At 39.8% G+C, this 15549-nt stretch overlaps 1 protein-coding gene across 2 annotated transcripts in view; it reads right to left on the bottom strand.

Annotated features, from left to right (window-relative positions):
- Positions 1-1834: 1834 nt before the first annotated feature.
- Positions 1835-15549, bottom strand: part of LOC113548322 (neurogenic locus Notch protein) — a 48735-nt gene continuing 35020 nt past the window's right edge. Inside the window, exons 9-19 of one of the 2 annotated variants that reach the window (XM_026949140.1) lie at positions 8787-9330; positions 7942-8708; positions 7556-7850; positions 5928-7481; positions 5652-5847; positions 5411-5581; positions 4791-5342; positions 4385-4720; positions 4042-4287; positions 3714-3933; positions 1835-3590 (exon numbers count right to left, since the gene is read on the bottom strand). In XM_026949140.1, the coding sequence (XP_026804941.1) occupies positions 2659-3590; positions 3714-3933; positions 4042-4287; positions 4385-4720; positions 4791-5342; positions 5411-5581; positions 5652-5847; positions 5928-7481; positions 7556-7850; positions 7942-8708; positions 8787-9330 (5813 nt within the window). In that variant the 3' untranslated portion in view covers positions 1835-2658. Of the gene's footprint in view, positions 3934-4041; positions 4288-4384; positions 4721-4790; positions 5343-5410; positions 5582-5651; positions 5848-5927; positions 7482-7555; positions 7851-7941; positions 8709-8786; positions 9331-15549 lie in introns of both variants that reach the window. The other variant, XM_026949139.1, reaches the window with a different exon arrangement.

Raw genomic sequence — 15549 nt, forward strand, 5'->3', positions numbered from 1 at the left:
ATCCTGTTGATGTCTTCTCATAGCGGCCTCTACTTCCGTCCTACTCTCCTTAATCGTATATACCATTTGGCTACCGATTGAATTATACATATTATATTATATAATATTTAATATTCATTCCGGGACATAATCGACCCACAGACCAGTGATAAACATGATCACCCCTTCCGATTTTCCTTTAATTATGCATTTGTTTAAACTTGATTTTTGGAAATTCATATTTACCTGAACACTAAAAATATTTAGTTTTTTTTTCATACAAATTTATTTTATTCAAATGACAAAAGAGCTTTTTACTGTAATCTATTAAGCCGATTTCTTTTTTTAATTGATTGAAAATGAAATTCGAATGAGCAAGAACAATATCTAATATATTCAACAAGGTATACTCCGGATAATAGTCTACCCTATATTTAGAATATAATATCATACTGCCTATTTTGACTTAAGAATAATAGGTAACTAACTAATAATAATTATTAGTCAATTTATATTTAATAATTTGTAAATCGTCTTAGTCTGATAAGTCGGAACACATAACTCAATATTATATAATATATTTAATACTTGATATAAAGCCATTATTTAAAATTTTTTATAAATTGCATTATTTAAGAATGAAACATGAAAGAATGAGTGATTTATAAGTAAGCTCAGTGAAAAATAATTCAATAAAAATACATAAAGCAAAATAGATAGATTTATTTTTACAAGCAAGTCTATCTATTTTATAAAAATTATTGTATCAACATAATATTGTGTATATTGTTTAATATTAGTGAGTTATTGTGCAGTACAGCATGCAATTTACTGATAAAACTTTAATCTCCTAACCAGATTATGTTACCTTAAAAGAGATAATTTGTCAGGATTTAATAGATAAGCTTAAGATACCTAATTTTTGATTCTCTTGTGTGACATATTTTAATTTTATCAATAAACAGTAGAAATGTTTCATTAACTATTTTAATACATACTATTTTCTTTGATAATATTTGGAATTCACACGTAGGTACACATTTATAGTAAATCTATAAAGGTCAATGGAATAAATATTTTTAATTAACCATAAAATACTTGATTTTTACATTACACATTTTAGCAGGTATACACAGCTATCGCAAAGTTAACTTCAATGATCAAAAAACATTATACCGTATAAAAAATTTAGTTATTTGCTGTACAACACGATCTAACTTTAAGCCAATATGCATCTAAAAGATAAACCACCATACTAAGAAATAATATTGTTTATCTAATAAAAAATAAGATATACAATAAATTGATGTATGTATTGCGAACATTTTTATATTAAAGTATCTATTTAAATTAATTTCATAAATGTGAAAAGTTATATAAGCACCTCACCTTGTTACTTGCAAAGAATACCTACCTATGCAACTTAAACATTTTTAAATATATGGTAATGGTTGTGTAGCAACAATAAAATGTCCTAAGGAATAAGATCTATTCAACAATAAATTTATAAGCTTAATTCAATTTTAATGTATTTGTTAAAATTTAAACACAAAATATTACTATATATATAATAATATAAAGTAATATATTATAAACCTAGTTGTTAGGTACATAAGGGAAGTCATGGGATTTTTGCTAAATTATAATCACAAAACAAAAATTAAACCCATAAAAAGTTCTTCTAAGTTTACAGTACAATAATTGAGGAATGGACTAATGATTTTATTTAAATTTATTATAATATATAACATACAGAATTTTATAATATAAAATATATATACATATATATACTTTATTTTATATATTTATAAATAAATATACATTTATTATACATAATTTGTATGAATAAAAACAATGTATTTTTAAATTAATCTATTTGTCCACAACATAAAATTACGAGAAAAAAAATAATTACAATAATATTTCAATAACAATAATATTAAAAATGTCATGTGATGAGATCGTGAACGAACAATCCCTTGATGATACAAAATATTATTTACAAAAAATAAAAATAAAAATAAAAATGCATTTAGATCCCTAGCAGTCTTGTCGTTGTGCTTATTAACCACCGAATAAGTCTAGTAGATTATTATAAGATTGTTCGATAGATTTGTTTTCCATATCTCGACAAGACAACGAGACAAATTAATCATAAAGAGAACAATAATAATAATAATAATAATAATAATAATAATAATAATAATGATAATAATAAAATAATAATAATAATAATAATAATTGGTAGACACCATGGCCATTATGGTACATAAATAATGGGTGGGGGAGAAAAATGGTATTCGATGTCAATAATCATGATAAAAATAATAATGTACACGAAAGCGATAAAAATATGTATATGCATATATAAATAAAATCTGTACTTTGAACAATATACATATATACACAGGGTAAAAAGAGAGAATTCGTTTAAAAACATAGAAAAATGATTCAACACATTCGTAGGCTATAAACACAAAACATAAAAATAATAAAATTAATATAATAATAATAACCGTAGGCTAATTGTGGTTGGTATTGGTGACGACGGACCCAAACTGCCGACGATGGCACCGAAACAAAAGTACAAAAACAATGTTATAATCATTCACCCGAACCCGTCCCGCTGAATGACGTACACGCACACGGATGAAGACTCGACCTCGCCAACAATTCGTTTTAAATGTAAACGGCGTCCGACACTTTGTTCGGGTGTCCGTTGTTGTTATTGTTGTTGTTGTTGGGCGGTGACGATATGCCTTCCGACCAGTCGGAATTGGAGTTAGGCGAAGACGAGGACCAGTGCCATGGCGAGTCGGGCGACGGCGTCGGGAAACTCTCGGGTGCCGCGTCCGACGGAGGCGTCAGGTACTGCTGCGCGTGCTGCGACTGGGGAGGCTGTAGCGATTGGGGCGTCTGCTGGACGCTGCCGTAAAAGTGATGGAACTGGCTGAACGGGTCCACGGCCTGCATGGTGGCGTGTCGGAGGGCCTGCATGTGCGTGGGCGACGTAGGTAGCGACGGTCGCGTCTTTCCGGGCGACGGTGACATGACCACGCTGTGCGGCGGCGACGGTTCCTGGAACGACGTCTGCATGCCTAACATCTGCTGGTGGAGGACTCGGTAGTCGGGTTGCTGCTGCTGCTGCTGCTGTTGCTGTTGCTGCTGATGCTGTTGGTGGTGCATTGCAGCACCGTAATTGGCCATCGGTCTCTGAGACGCGGACGGCAACTGTGACAGGCACTCCTCGTATGCGGGCGGCTGTTGCGGTAATCCGGCGCCGCCATACAGCCTGGACACGTCCAACGCCATCAGGTCCATGTTGTTGGGACCACCGGCACACGTCACGTCCAACCCAAATGGTTTCTTGTTGCTAGGCGCTGCCGCGGTGGATGACATGGCCGACGACGGTGGTAACGGGGGAGGTGGTTTTTTCACGCTGCCCTTCCGCTTCAACGACAGGTTTGAGTCCATCGAGTCGGCAGGACTCGTCGGGTTCGATGGTTTCGGCCTCTTTTTGCCCTTGGCCGTGCCGCCACCATTGCCCCCATTGCTCAACTTCATGCCGGGTATGTTTATGTTGGAATGAGCCGACATCATGTGCTGCGAGTCTGTGAACAAACACATCCCAAGGTCAATCTCCGTCGCCGGTGTCGTCGTATTTGTCATCGTCGTCTGCGTGTTCTTGGGTAATGGCACTAACGGCCGCGAGACACGATTTCGCTGCGACTTACTCATGAAGTTGTTGTTAACAGGCACCATCGTCTGAGCATTAGGGTGAGCCACGTGTGAATCCAGCAATCTAACGATGTCGTGGTGCAACCGTTCGCTGGCCACGTCCCGCGGTAACCGTTCCATGTGGTCTGCGATCTCTCGGTTTGCGAAGTTATCCAAAAGCGCTTTGCATGCTTCAAAACTGCCTTCTCTAGCTGCTAAGAATAACGGTGTTTCGTCCTATAGAATAAAACAAAAGTATCGTTTAAATAAATATTGTAAATCACTGATCAATGGCAATATATGGAGCTTATTTTCTGATTAAATTCCGATTATATATATTTTTACCTTGTCGTCTTGAGCGTCTTTGTTGGCGTTATTGGCCAGCAAAATGTTGACTGCATCTACATTGTTGACCGATGCAGCCCAGTGCAAGGCTGTCTTTCCACTGTTATCTGGTATATTGATATCGGCGTCAGCATGAATTAGGTCTTCTACCATTCCTTCGATGGCTAACCTGGCTGCTAGAATCAACGGTGTCGTACCATCGTGCATCCTAGCATTTAAATTTGTTGAACGGTTCCTCAATAAGATCTACAAATAAAATATAAACACCATTAATCAAAATGTTTTTCCCCGATTACAATAGATGTTTTCTCGTTTAATAAAAAATTAATGTAAATTAACTTACTTGGAAAGCACCCATTGCGTCGGCAGCTACAGCAGCATGTAATGGTGTCCGGCCAGTGTGATCTTGAAAGTTAACATCGGCGCCCATATCTAACAAACGTTTAGCAGCATCTGCTCTAGCATATCTTGCAGCCAAATGCAATGAAGTTTCACCGGTTTTATCGAGCGTGGCGTTCAATTCTGCACCTTGCGAAACCAATTCTGATATCATGTTGGTTGTAGCGTCTTCTCCTTCATCTTCATTATCAATGCTTGTATCCAGTCCAGCACCGCCAGCTACTGTCACATCCATTAGTCTCGTCAACCCACCAGGGAGTCTCTCATTAACTTCCGTTTCCTATGAAAAATAAACGAACCCCGTTAAATAATGCACGTTTTAAACATTGACATTTCTCATATAAACTTACCCTGGACGGAGGTGTGTACATAACAGTTGCCTTGTTATCGTTAGAATTCAAATTACAGTGACTCCAAACGTCATCGTAAGGGTTATCTAAAGGTTGTGACAATATCGGAGCTGGTCTATGTCGTTTTGCTGGAGGCATATCACCCTCGGCGTCTTCGTCTGACCAAGCTCCGGCACCCCTTCCCATGGTCATCACACCACTATTCATGTCCATACAACTCAAAGTCATGTTATTTTGCTTCATTGTTCTAAGTTCTTGTCCATCGGGTACTCTTCTTTGGGTACTTGTTCTACTGCTATTACTACCAGTACGTAAGAATCCTTCTGGGAACCATGTTATACCAGCCGCCTTTTTGCGATGCGTAGATATTAACACTCCAAGACTAAGACCGATAACTAGTATCAAGAACATTCCAGTCAGCACTAACGCCGTACTACTCCTAGGTTGTTCAATTGGAATTTGGCTTCCAGGACCGACACCTTCTGCTCTATAAATAGGAAACGATGTTGATAGAGCATGACTAGCGGCTGAAGCAGCCAAAAATCCAGCAGCCTAAAACAGTTGATACATACAATAAGTAATCAAACTTTATTAACACTTAATTTTTCTAAATCACTTACCCCTGTACCACTCGAGAAACATTCCACATCTCTGGTTATTTCACATTTTCTATTATCAATTTCTAAATAAACCACGACAGCTCCAGGAGGACTTTCCGCGGGGAATATCATTTGTTTTCCAGTCAATTCATCTTGTTTCACTCGGACAGTGGCTCTTAACTCTCGACCAACCTAAACAAGTTTTTTTAATGTCAAACGTCTTAAATTATATTATTAAAATTACTTGAATGGCTTTACTTACCTCTCGTAAGAACGAAGTTAAATTAGACAAAAGTTGATGATAGTCCATTCGTAAAATGAGACGCATGGCACCTTCGGCAATTTTAGGTGGTTCTCTTTCGCAATCCAAACCATCCCAATTACATTCAGCATTATTACATCCATAATCGCAATGCCCATTAGCATAATGACTTTGACAATATGCATCATATATTGGACTAAAATAAATTAAAACAGCAAATTATTATAAATTATTCATTAAAAATACAATTTATTTAATCAAATATAAAATACATACTTGCAAGGCATCAAAGTTCTTTCACAATCTCTTCCGTCGTACAAACATTCAGGTGTATTACACTCCACGTCACAACGTCCATCAGCGAAAACTTGCCAGCAGTTTTTGGTTGTTGTGCAATTTCTCCAAGGGTTTAATCCGAGAGAACAATCACCACCATCGAAATCACAAGCGGCTGTGTTACATTCTTGATGACACCTGTTATCTTGAGATTTAGCGGTACATCCGTTGGTTACACAAGCAGCCAGCTCTCGTTCCCAATCGTAATCTTTTTTTGTCATAATGCTTTTAGATGGGAATTTTCCCAGACCTCCTTTGAACTTGGAATCATAAATATTACAATTTTTCCCTGACCAGTATATTGGACAGAAACACGCGTAGTCTCCAAGTTTATTTTGACAAGTACCGTCATGTTCACAAGGATTACTTTCACATTCATTGTAACTATCGACTTCACAGTGAATACCTGCCGTGCCCGGCGGACATTCACATTGATATCCTCCATGATCTAATGAGTGGCACAAGCCATCACCTTGGCAAGGACTAGAGTCACAATCTACGCCAAAGAATTCACAATTCCTTCCAGAAAACTCTTTCGGACATACGCATGTATGGCCACCTTCCACTTGAGAACATACACCACCGTTTTGGCATGGGCTGCTCTCGCAGAAGTTGACTTTAGTTTCACAATGTCTGCCCATGTAACCGGCACGACAGTTGCAGTGGAAATTGTTAACTAATTGAACGCAATCTAATGTTCCATATGGATCGCAAGGGTTTGATAAGCATTCGTTTATGTCACCTTCACATCTATGACCAACAAAACCGGCTGGACAACGACAGTCAAATCCTCCAACACGATCAATACAAGTACCGTTGTTGTGACAAGCATCAGGTGAGCAGTCATCAATGTTTATATCACAAATAATACCCAGTGTACCTGGTGGACATGAACAGCTAAAGCTATTGATTAAATCACGACATGTTCCACCATTTTGACATGGATTAGGATGACAGTCGTCAACATTCAATTCGCAATTTTGTCCTTGGAAGCCACGTGGACACTGGCAAGAGTATCCTGCCACTAAATCTCTACACGTCGCACCATTTTGACAAGGTGCTGAATCGCATTCATTGATTTCTTTCGTACAATAGCTACCGGAATAACCGTCGGCACAATGGCACCTATGACTATTACCGATATCTTCACAAACGCCACCATTATGACATAGAGCATCACGTCGAACCCCTTTACGTAATGACGCATCGTTACAGGATACCATTTCTACGTCACACACCTTGCCCGTCCAACCGGGTTGACAAACGCACTGGTATAAGTTCTGAATTTGTTTACAGGTTGCTCCGTTTTCACAGGGTTGTGGTATGCCTCCACCACCACTGCACCAATCAACCAAAGATTCGCAGTTCTTGCCCGTATAACCATACGCACAATGACATGTATAATACTTTCCGTGATCGAGACATGTACCGCCATTATCGCATGGCGAAGAATCACATTCGTTTATTCTAGTTTGACAATTTAATCCAGTATATCTAAAATAAGAAACGAAATTGTTATTGTTAATTAAACCAAAAGTATTTAATCAAAAATAAATAATTTTACTCACCCAGTTGGACATATACAAGTGTAGTTGTTAATACCATCGACGCAAGTGGCGCCATTCATACAGGATGAATCAGTACAATCTTGGTCGTTAGTTAGACAGTGTATGCCAGAAAATCCAACGGGACATGTGCAAGTGTACGAATTTACATATTGTTTACAAGTGGCTCCATTCAAACAAGGTTGTGAGAGACATTCGTCAACGTCTACTTCGCAATGACGGCCGGAAAACCCATCAGAACACATACAAGTATAATCACCAATACCATCCAGACATGTAGCTCCGTTTTGGCAAGGTGCTGAAATCAAAAATTACTCATGGTTAGAAAAACAATACTTAATGTATCTAGAAAACAATTTTAAAGGTTTTAAAACAGTATATAAACTTACAAGAAGCGCATTCGTCAGTGTTGATTACACAATCACGGCCCTGAAAACCAGGAGCACAAGCGCATTTATATGATCCGTCAGTGTTTTGACAAGTGGCGCCATTCCGACAAGGTGCAGTCAATGCACACTCGTCTACATCTTCGTTGCATAAACGACCTTTCCACCCGATAGAACATTCACATGCGAAATCTAAAAAGTTACTAGAAGGCGAACACTTGGCACCGTTGCGGCACCTGTTGGGCGTACAAGGGTCTAATCTGCTCTGGCACTCCGAGCCGGTGAACGGTAGTTGACAGACACACTTGTAAGCGTTCACCAAATCAATGCACGACCCTCCGTTTTTGCACGGGTTAATGGCACAATCATCAATATTTACGTCACAGTTGTGCCCAGAATACCCGGGTTTACATTGGCATGTGTATCCGTTTACACGGTCCGTGCACACTCCGCCGTGCTGACACGGGTTCGAGCTACACTCATCAATATCGATATCACAACGTTTGCCAGTATAGCCCGGTCTGCAGTGGCATATGAATTGGTTGAGGCCGTCCTCACAACGTAACGCATTCAAAGAACACGGGTTGCTGGCACATTCGTCGATGTCGGATAAACACCTAGGCCCATAGTAACCACGAGGACACTCGCAACGCCAACCAGCCACTAGATCCACGCAAGTTCCGCCGTTGGCACAAGGGCTACTGGCGCATTCGTCCACATTCATCTCGCAATGCAAACCGGTGAAGCCGGGCAAACAGTCACAAGAATACCTGTGAAAAATATGAACGGTTAGTGTGAACAATACATACACAAGCATCAGGATTAAGAGAATGTAAAAGTCTACATACTTGTTGATACCGTCGATGCACTTCGCCCCGTTCCGACAGGGGTTGGACACACACTCGTTGATGTTAACCTCACAGTTCGGGCCGGAAGTGCCTGCTCGACAACGGCACTGATATCCATTGATCAGGTCTTCACACGTGCCGCCGTGCTGGCAAGGCGCAGACGCGCACTCGTCCAGCTGGTCCTGGCATAGAAGTCCCGTATAGCCCGGATGACAGGAGCACGTGAACGAGTTCTGGCCGTCGATGCATTCGCCGTGCTTGCACGGGTTTGACAGACAGTCATTGATGTTGTTTTCGCAGTTGAATCCCGTGAAGCCTGGCGAACACTCACATTGGTAACCGGCTATCGAATCGTGACATATGCCACCGTGCTTGCACGGGCTGCTCACGCAGTCATCGATGTTGATCTGGCATCGTGGTCCCGAGAACCCAGCTGGGCACGAGCACTTGTACCCGTTGATCATGTCAGTACATACACCACCGTTCTCGCACGGGTCCGCTTCGCACTCGTCCACATCAATCTCACATTGCGTGCCAGCAAACCCTGTTAAAATAATACGCCATTATTATTAGTTATAATGTTATACTATAACGCCTAGCAAAATAGTTAATGGTATTTTGTGCGTCATTGTAGGTAGATATCTATTTTATCATGAGAAATAAGGAAAAAAAATCGCTACAGCGAATGTGTGTTCCAGATTACAGATGCAGGTCACATATAGCGTTGCACATAATATTATATGATATCACACATAGAGAGAGCGCATATAACAGGTGTGTGTGTGTGCGACTACCGAGTGAATATGTGTGTATGTATGTGGGAAATGAATAATTCCAAGGAATCGACGGGATCCAGTTCCACGTTTGGTAATTAAAGGTTGACGGTCTGGTTTTTAATCGCGCGGGAACGAAATTAATTATCCGACGCAGAACTATCGTTCGACAGACCATCTGTCTCCAGGTTTGGTCGACAAGGACTGTTTGCTACGCGCACGTCCGCGGAGAGACCTCAGTCCGGTTTTGGTACACAAGAACAATACCAAATCCAATAAAGACCTGCAAATTATTACAATGTTTCCCTACAATTCACATACTATTCAATCAGACACGTGAAGAAAATTACTAAACTGTCTACTCGCGACAAGCCGACATCAGTAGTTGTATTAACTGAGTTTTATTTGCCCGGCTATTAAATGCAGTATGATAAAATTGTTCACACGTTAAATATTCAATCACATGATAAGTATGAAGTTTATAGTTGCAAGTGTTTTATATGAATATTTTTTCGTCGGGCAATGATTAAATATTATTTAACATAGTTTTGGACTAAAACCAGAGTTAACGAAGACATTACCTAATGAAAAAGTATTTAATTATGAAACCCACAAAAAAACTCAATTCAAATCTTTACTTTCAGTCTTAAATCTAAAATAAAAAATAATCCCACGATAAATGAGTTGTATATTATTAAACATAATGATGTATTCACTCAAATCGAATTAATCAGAAATAAGTTAATACCATGATTATAATACATTTATGTTACAATTCAATGATTAAATTATATAGAGTTGAAAAATCTAATTGAAACCCGATAGATTGATTATTTCATTATACACATTATTAGTATAAAGATAATTAAATGTTTGAATGTCTTGAGATTAGATTACCTGAAACTCAATACTTGAATGCTATGGTTTATATGTAATCGTAACTTGTTTGTAGTTTGTAGTATTAGAAATCAAATAATATATATTCATACATTTAGTTACATAGAATGTTTTAATTACATATAACGTGAAAAATACATTTCACAATATTTATTGTATTTTGTGACGTTGTGTACCCGTATTTTATTAAAATTTATGACGTATCATGATGGTTATGTGAATTATTGTTTCGCATTTCAAGTAAAAATCACCGATGTTAATATTTATATTTATAAACCAAACTCTGCAACCATATGTAAAGAAAATAAATATCGTAGTTTTTTATCCTTTCCTTCTCGCTTGCGGTATAGTAAAAAAAAATGATTTAGAGAGGAAACTGTCTTTGCGCTATACCGAACCAAATACGATGCCATATGTTCGTTTAATGGGTTCAATTTGAAACTGGGTTATTTACATTTTATTTTTTAATGGTAGTGTAAAAGTGTTAAAAAAAATATAAGGATGTAATATCCTTCTGCACATTTAACTAAATATAAAACAATGTGGGAACAAAATATAATATCTCGTCCTGCGATTCGTTTCGTCAAGTCTGTTTAGCGTTAATGAATTTGAATATTATGAAACGCAAGTTATACGGATCGTTTGCCGGGACAAAGACAAAAAGCCATCGTTACGGCCAATTTGTGTGCATATATCGTTGTCAATAATACACATGTACATAAAATATAATATTATGTAAATTGTCGTCCGTTTGTTACTGCGATAAAATAAAAGGCATATGTTTACGTCGCGTCGTGTAAACAACGCTGTATAGCTGCTGCAGATGACGAATAATCGCCGATACCTTATCTCGAATGCGGTTCCGAGTAGAAAACACACATACATAATAATAAAATATAAGATACGAGTATAATCGCAACAGTGGAACAATAATATATAATAATGATAATATTGTACGGAGAAGGAACGCGACAGCGGCGGCCGCGTCGAGTATGAGAAACCGCGCGTTGGCGAAAACCCGAGTAAACCGATGTAATGTCTCTCCTCGGGACTCGTACCCACATACACTGCACTTACACGCCACACTCGCACACACACATACACGAGTAATACACGATATGCTCGTAATGTAATGTCACGTAGGTACACTATCGATACAACGCGTATTTGTGTGTGTAAATATTATTATATATTATATTATATTTATACGCGATAGCTGGTCGTGCGGGACACTCGGCGAAACATTTGTCCTACACGCACACGCACACACACACGCGCGCATCGGAACAGTATACATAACATAATGTTATGGCATTTCGAACATTAAGCCGGGACCGTCGTCGGTTTTCTACGGACTAACATAATATTATATAGGTACGTACAACGGTCCCGCGGCGAAGACATGACGACGATAATATAATAATAATAATAATCAAACGGGGCACGCGGTCGATATTTCGCGCAGGTTTCCATATTTTATGATCGGAGGTGTCGTCGTCGTCCGCCACCGCGCCCGGTCCGGATCGTGTCCGACCGGCCGGTAACGCGCGTACGGACGTCGACTTGGTAGTTACCTATATACACGTATATATGTATAGGTACACCGCGCGGCTGTCCCGCGAATGATATACGTTGCGAACCCGCACGAAGTGTGAATAACGCCTATATCATTCCGCCGTCTCGTGGCGACGGACGCGTTGAAATTTATGAACATTTATACGGATCCGTCGCAGCGCTTGCATATTATATACAATAATATAATATAATACCCGAGAAGAATATTATAATATATGCTACACGCGGCGGCGGAGGGTAGCTGCGTATCGTGTGCGTTCCCGATACCGTAGTGTGCGATACATACCGCATAGTATATCAGATACAAACTACACGGGTACGAGTATCCGTGAGCGTCCAGTACGTATATAATAATATGTCCATTGTCCACGTGTGAATGTGTGTGTGTGTGTGTGTGTGTACGCGCGAGTATAAGAGTATAATATACTATAGCGTTGTAAACGCGTGCATGATAATGTTATGGACTCGCGTATAATAATATAATATAATAATATTATGTACTCGGGCAACCGGTACATACATTATTATTATTATTATTATGTGCGCGTCGTCGGCCGGCGCGACCAGTTCCTCTTCTACACCACTCCGCGCGGGCCGAGTGTCAATCACGCCGTGGTCGTCCGGCGCGCGCGTTATAAAAGGTAATGTAACACGCAACTGTTGTCGTCCTCATGTCTGTCGATTTATTCGCCCGTTTGATTTGTAGAACTCACTTACTACTACCTACCTATAGGTACTAACTGGAATAGCCGTAGCTGTAAGGAATATTATATTATACATTATAAACATAATATATATATATATATATATAATATAATATAATATAATATACGCGACGAGCGAATGACGATAGAAGCGGGAATAGTAATAATAATAAATAATATAAAGCGTTCGGAATCCGGTTGGATCGGTAATGGTTTTTTTTATTTTATTTTTTTATATTTATTATTTCGCATCGTTTGCTTTCCGCGCCACCGTCGGTATACACGACCCTTTTAGGAATTGTATCCACTCGGGTTCTCGGGACCAGACCAGTTTGTACTTTCCACCAGGACTTACGACGATTGGCGCATACTGAAAAGACTTACGATCTGACACACACATACGCAACCAATATACACTTATTCTGCCGGACGCGGCTAATCGTTAGCGCCGCAATCGTCAGTCGTCGTGAAAACTCAATACAAATGATATTCTATCGGCGCACACGCACATAGCCCAGCCGCCATCACCACGACGCGATAACCTCGCTCCGCAGTACTCAGGACGGCGATCGCAACGCCTGTGAGACGGCCGTAACGGATAAACGAATAATAATAATAATAATATTACGTCCGTGGATGGGCGGGGTAGGAGGAGATTCGTGATTTACCGTAACGACTGTGCGGGCACGACGACGATCGAGACAATACCGCGATCTTCGCATTTATCAATAATAATATAGGTACAATATATTGTCGACGGCAGGATTGAAAACGTCGAATTATTCAATATTATTATCGAACGAAACACAGGACGGCGCGCGATCGTGTATAAAACGTGTATTACTACTTAAGGTAGCATAAATTCTCCTACACAGAACCTACCATGCCGAAAAACAATTAGAATCATCTTTTAAGCGTACAAGTAACGAACGTAGTGCAACTGCAGCAGTAATATTATTGAAATACAAACGATGATGTACCACGAGACCATTACGCCGACGGATTTTCGTCGTCGCATTCGTCTGAAACCCGTTTTGTTTTTAATGCACCCGAATGCGAGCGTGGACAGACCAAGCACGATTCCATCAATACTTGTTTACGGAACGATAAAATATTTTACGACCCGACTAACCGCTGCTGCAGGTGCCCGGGCGTCAAACGGTATAATAATTTATAACGAACCTAAGAAGGTTTTAATATTGTTATTACGTTTTTTTTATTGTTACGTTTGTCGAAACGGAAACCGATTCGTCCGGAATTGGTTTCGACCACGCGGTGCGGTGCGTCATGTACTCCGATCGTACAAGTCACGTTATTTTATGTCACCCATAAAACTCGCGTATCGATAATAGGTGTTACCTATATTATGCTTTCACATGTAAATTACAACAGCGCGCTCGTTGCAAAGAAGAGTTTTATCGCGCAGTATAATGTGCAGTACCAAATTTCGCGTTTCGTAGATATATATCCGTTAACGGTTTCCGGTTGGGTCGATCGACAATAATCGCGTCTTTGCCTACACTCGCTCTTACATACATATATACTGTGGCAATAATATTCAATAAACGGTAACAAGCGCGTTCGTTAGCGGCGGTCGCGCAGCGCTCGCGCCTGCAAGCGCCCGCAACACAACGAAATAACAACGCGATTCCGTGGCGTGGGCGTGATGGTTTTGTACTTATATTATATTATACGGACAACAACAAAGCGATAATAGATTAGGGTCAACGCGAAACACGGCGCTGGCTAGGCGGAGAGGAAACGTAGAAGAAGAGAAGGTAAAAAAAATAATAATAATAATAATAAAACGATGATAATAATAATAATAAAATAACTACGTAGTAATATAAAATATACGTAACGAACGGCGATCCCGGAACAATGGTGCATTGTGTATGCATGTGTATATACACACACTCGCGGGTTTCGAACCGCCACAAGTATTGTAGAGATAAATATTTGTATGCGGTACATTCCGGGCAAGCGTGTGGTTTTTTCATTTCTTTTAGTCGACGGATTTTGCGGAGGATAGCGTCTGCTCGTAGTTAGTGGAAGTCTCCTCCCGTCGGGTGCAACTTCGAGAAGATAAGTCCCTATATGATATTCTTCACGGCCAGAGAAAGAAGAGATAGAGAGAAAAAGAATGATGATATAAGGGAGCGGGACCATTTATAATAATATTATTGTCCGGTTAATGAGGCACCCGGTATTACGCCAATAAAGGAGAACTTTACTATCCATTAGCGATCGCAATCTTCGTACGACGACTGGGTCGCCGCTGGGGAACCCATGTATATTATAAGAGAGAAGACGACGTCCGCCTCGAGTTTCCACCGACCTCTTATCAGCACGCCGCCGCCTGTTCGATTTGAAACGCGCTTATACGCGCGCACAATATACAATGGACCGTAAATCTTGAAACAAATACACCCGATGACAACGACCGCCGTCGATTCCGTGTTGCTGTGCCGCCGCCGCTTATAATATGTGTTTTAATGTGCCCGTTTTTTTTTCGAAATAATAGTAATAATAATCGATTGTAGTACTTGTCGTCGCGAACGCCACTAAATCTGTTTGACTAAACATATAGGTACACCTCGACAGCACAAACAGACCATCACCTCTACAGAACTTTACGGTAGACAAGTAAAAATAAATGGTCGTGATACTATCGACGTATATTTCCTCACAGTCGGGCGTGTGCTTAAAAAATATGAAACAGCCGTATTACGGGGCGACGGCTGCGGTGGGGCGAACGACCGTTCGGATGTGTTTATCTGGCCGGTCAGATCTGCAGAGCATGTATATACAAGA

Source organism: Rhopalosiphum maidis, chromosome 1 (genome assembly GCF_003676215.2).
Source record: "Rhopalosiphum maidis isolate BTI-1 chromosome 1, ASM367621v3, whole genome shotgun sequence".
NCBI lineage: Eukaryota > Metazoa > Arthropoda > Insecta > Hemiptera > Aphididae > Rhopalosiphum > Rhopalosiphum maidis.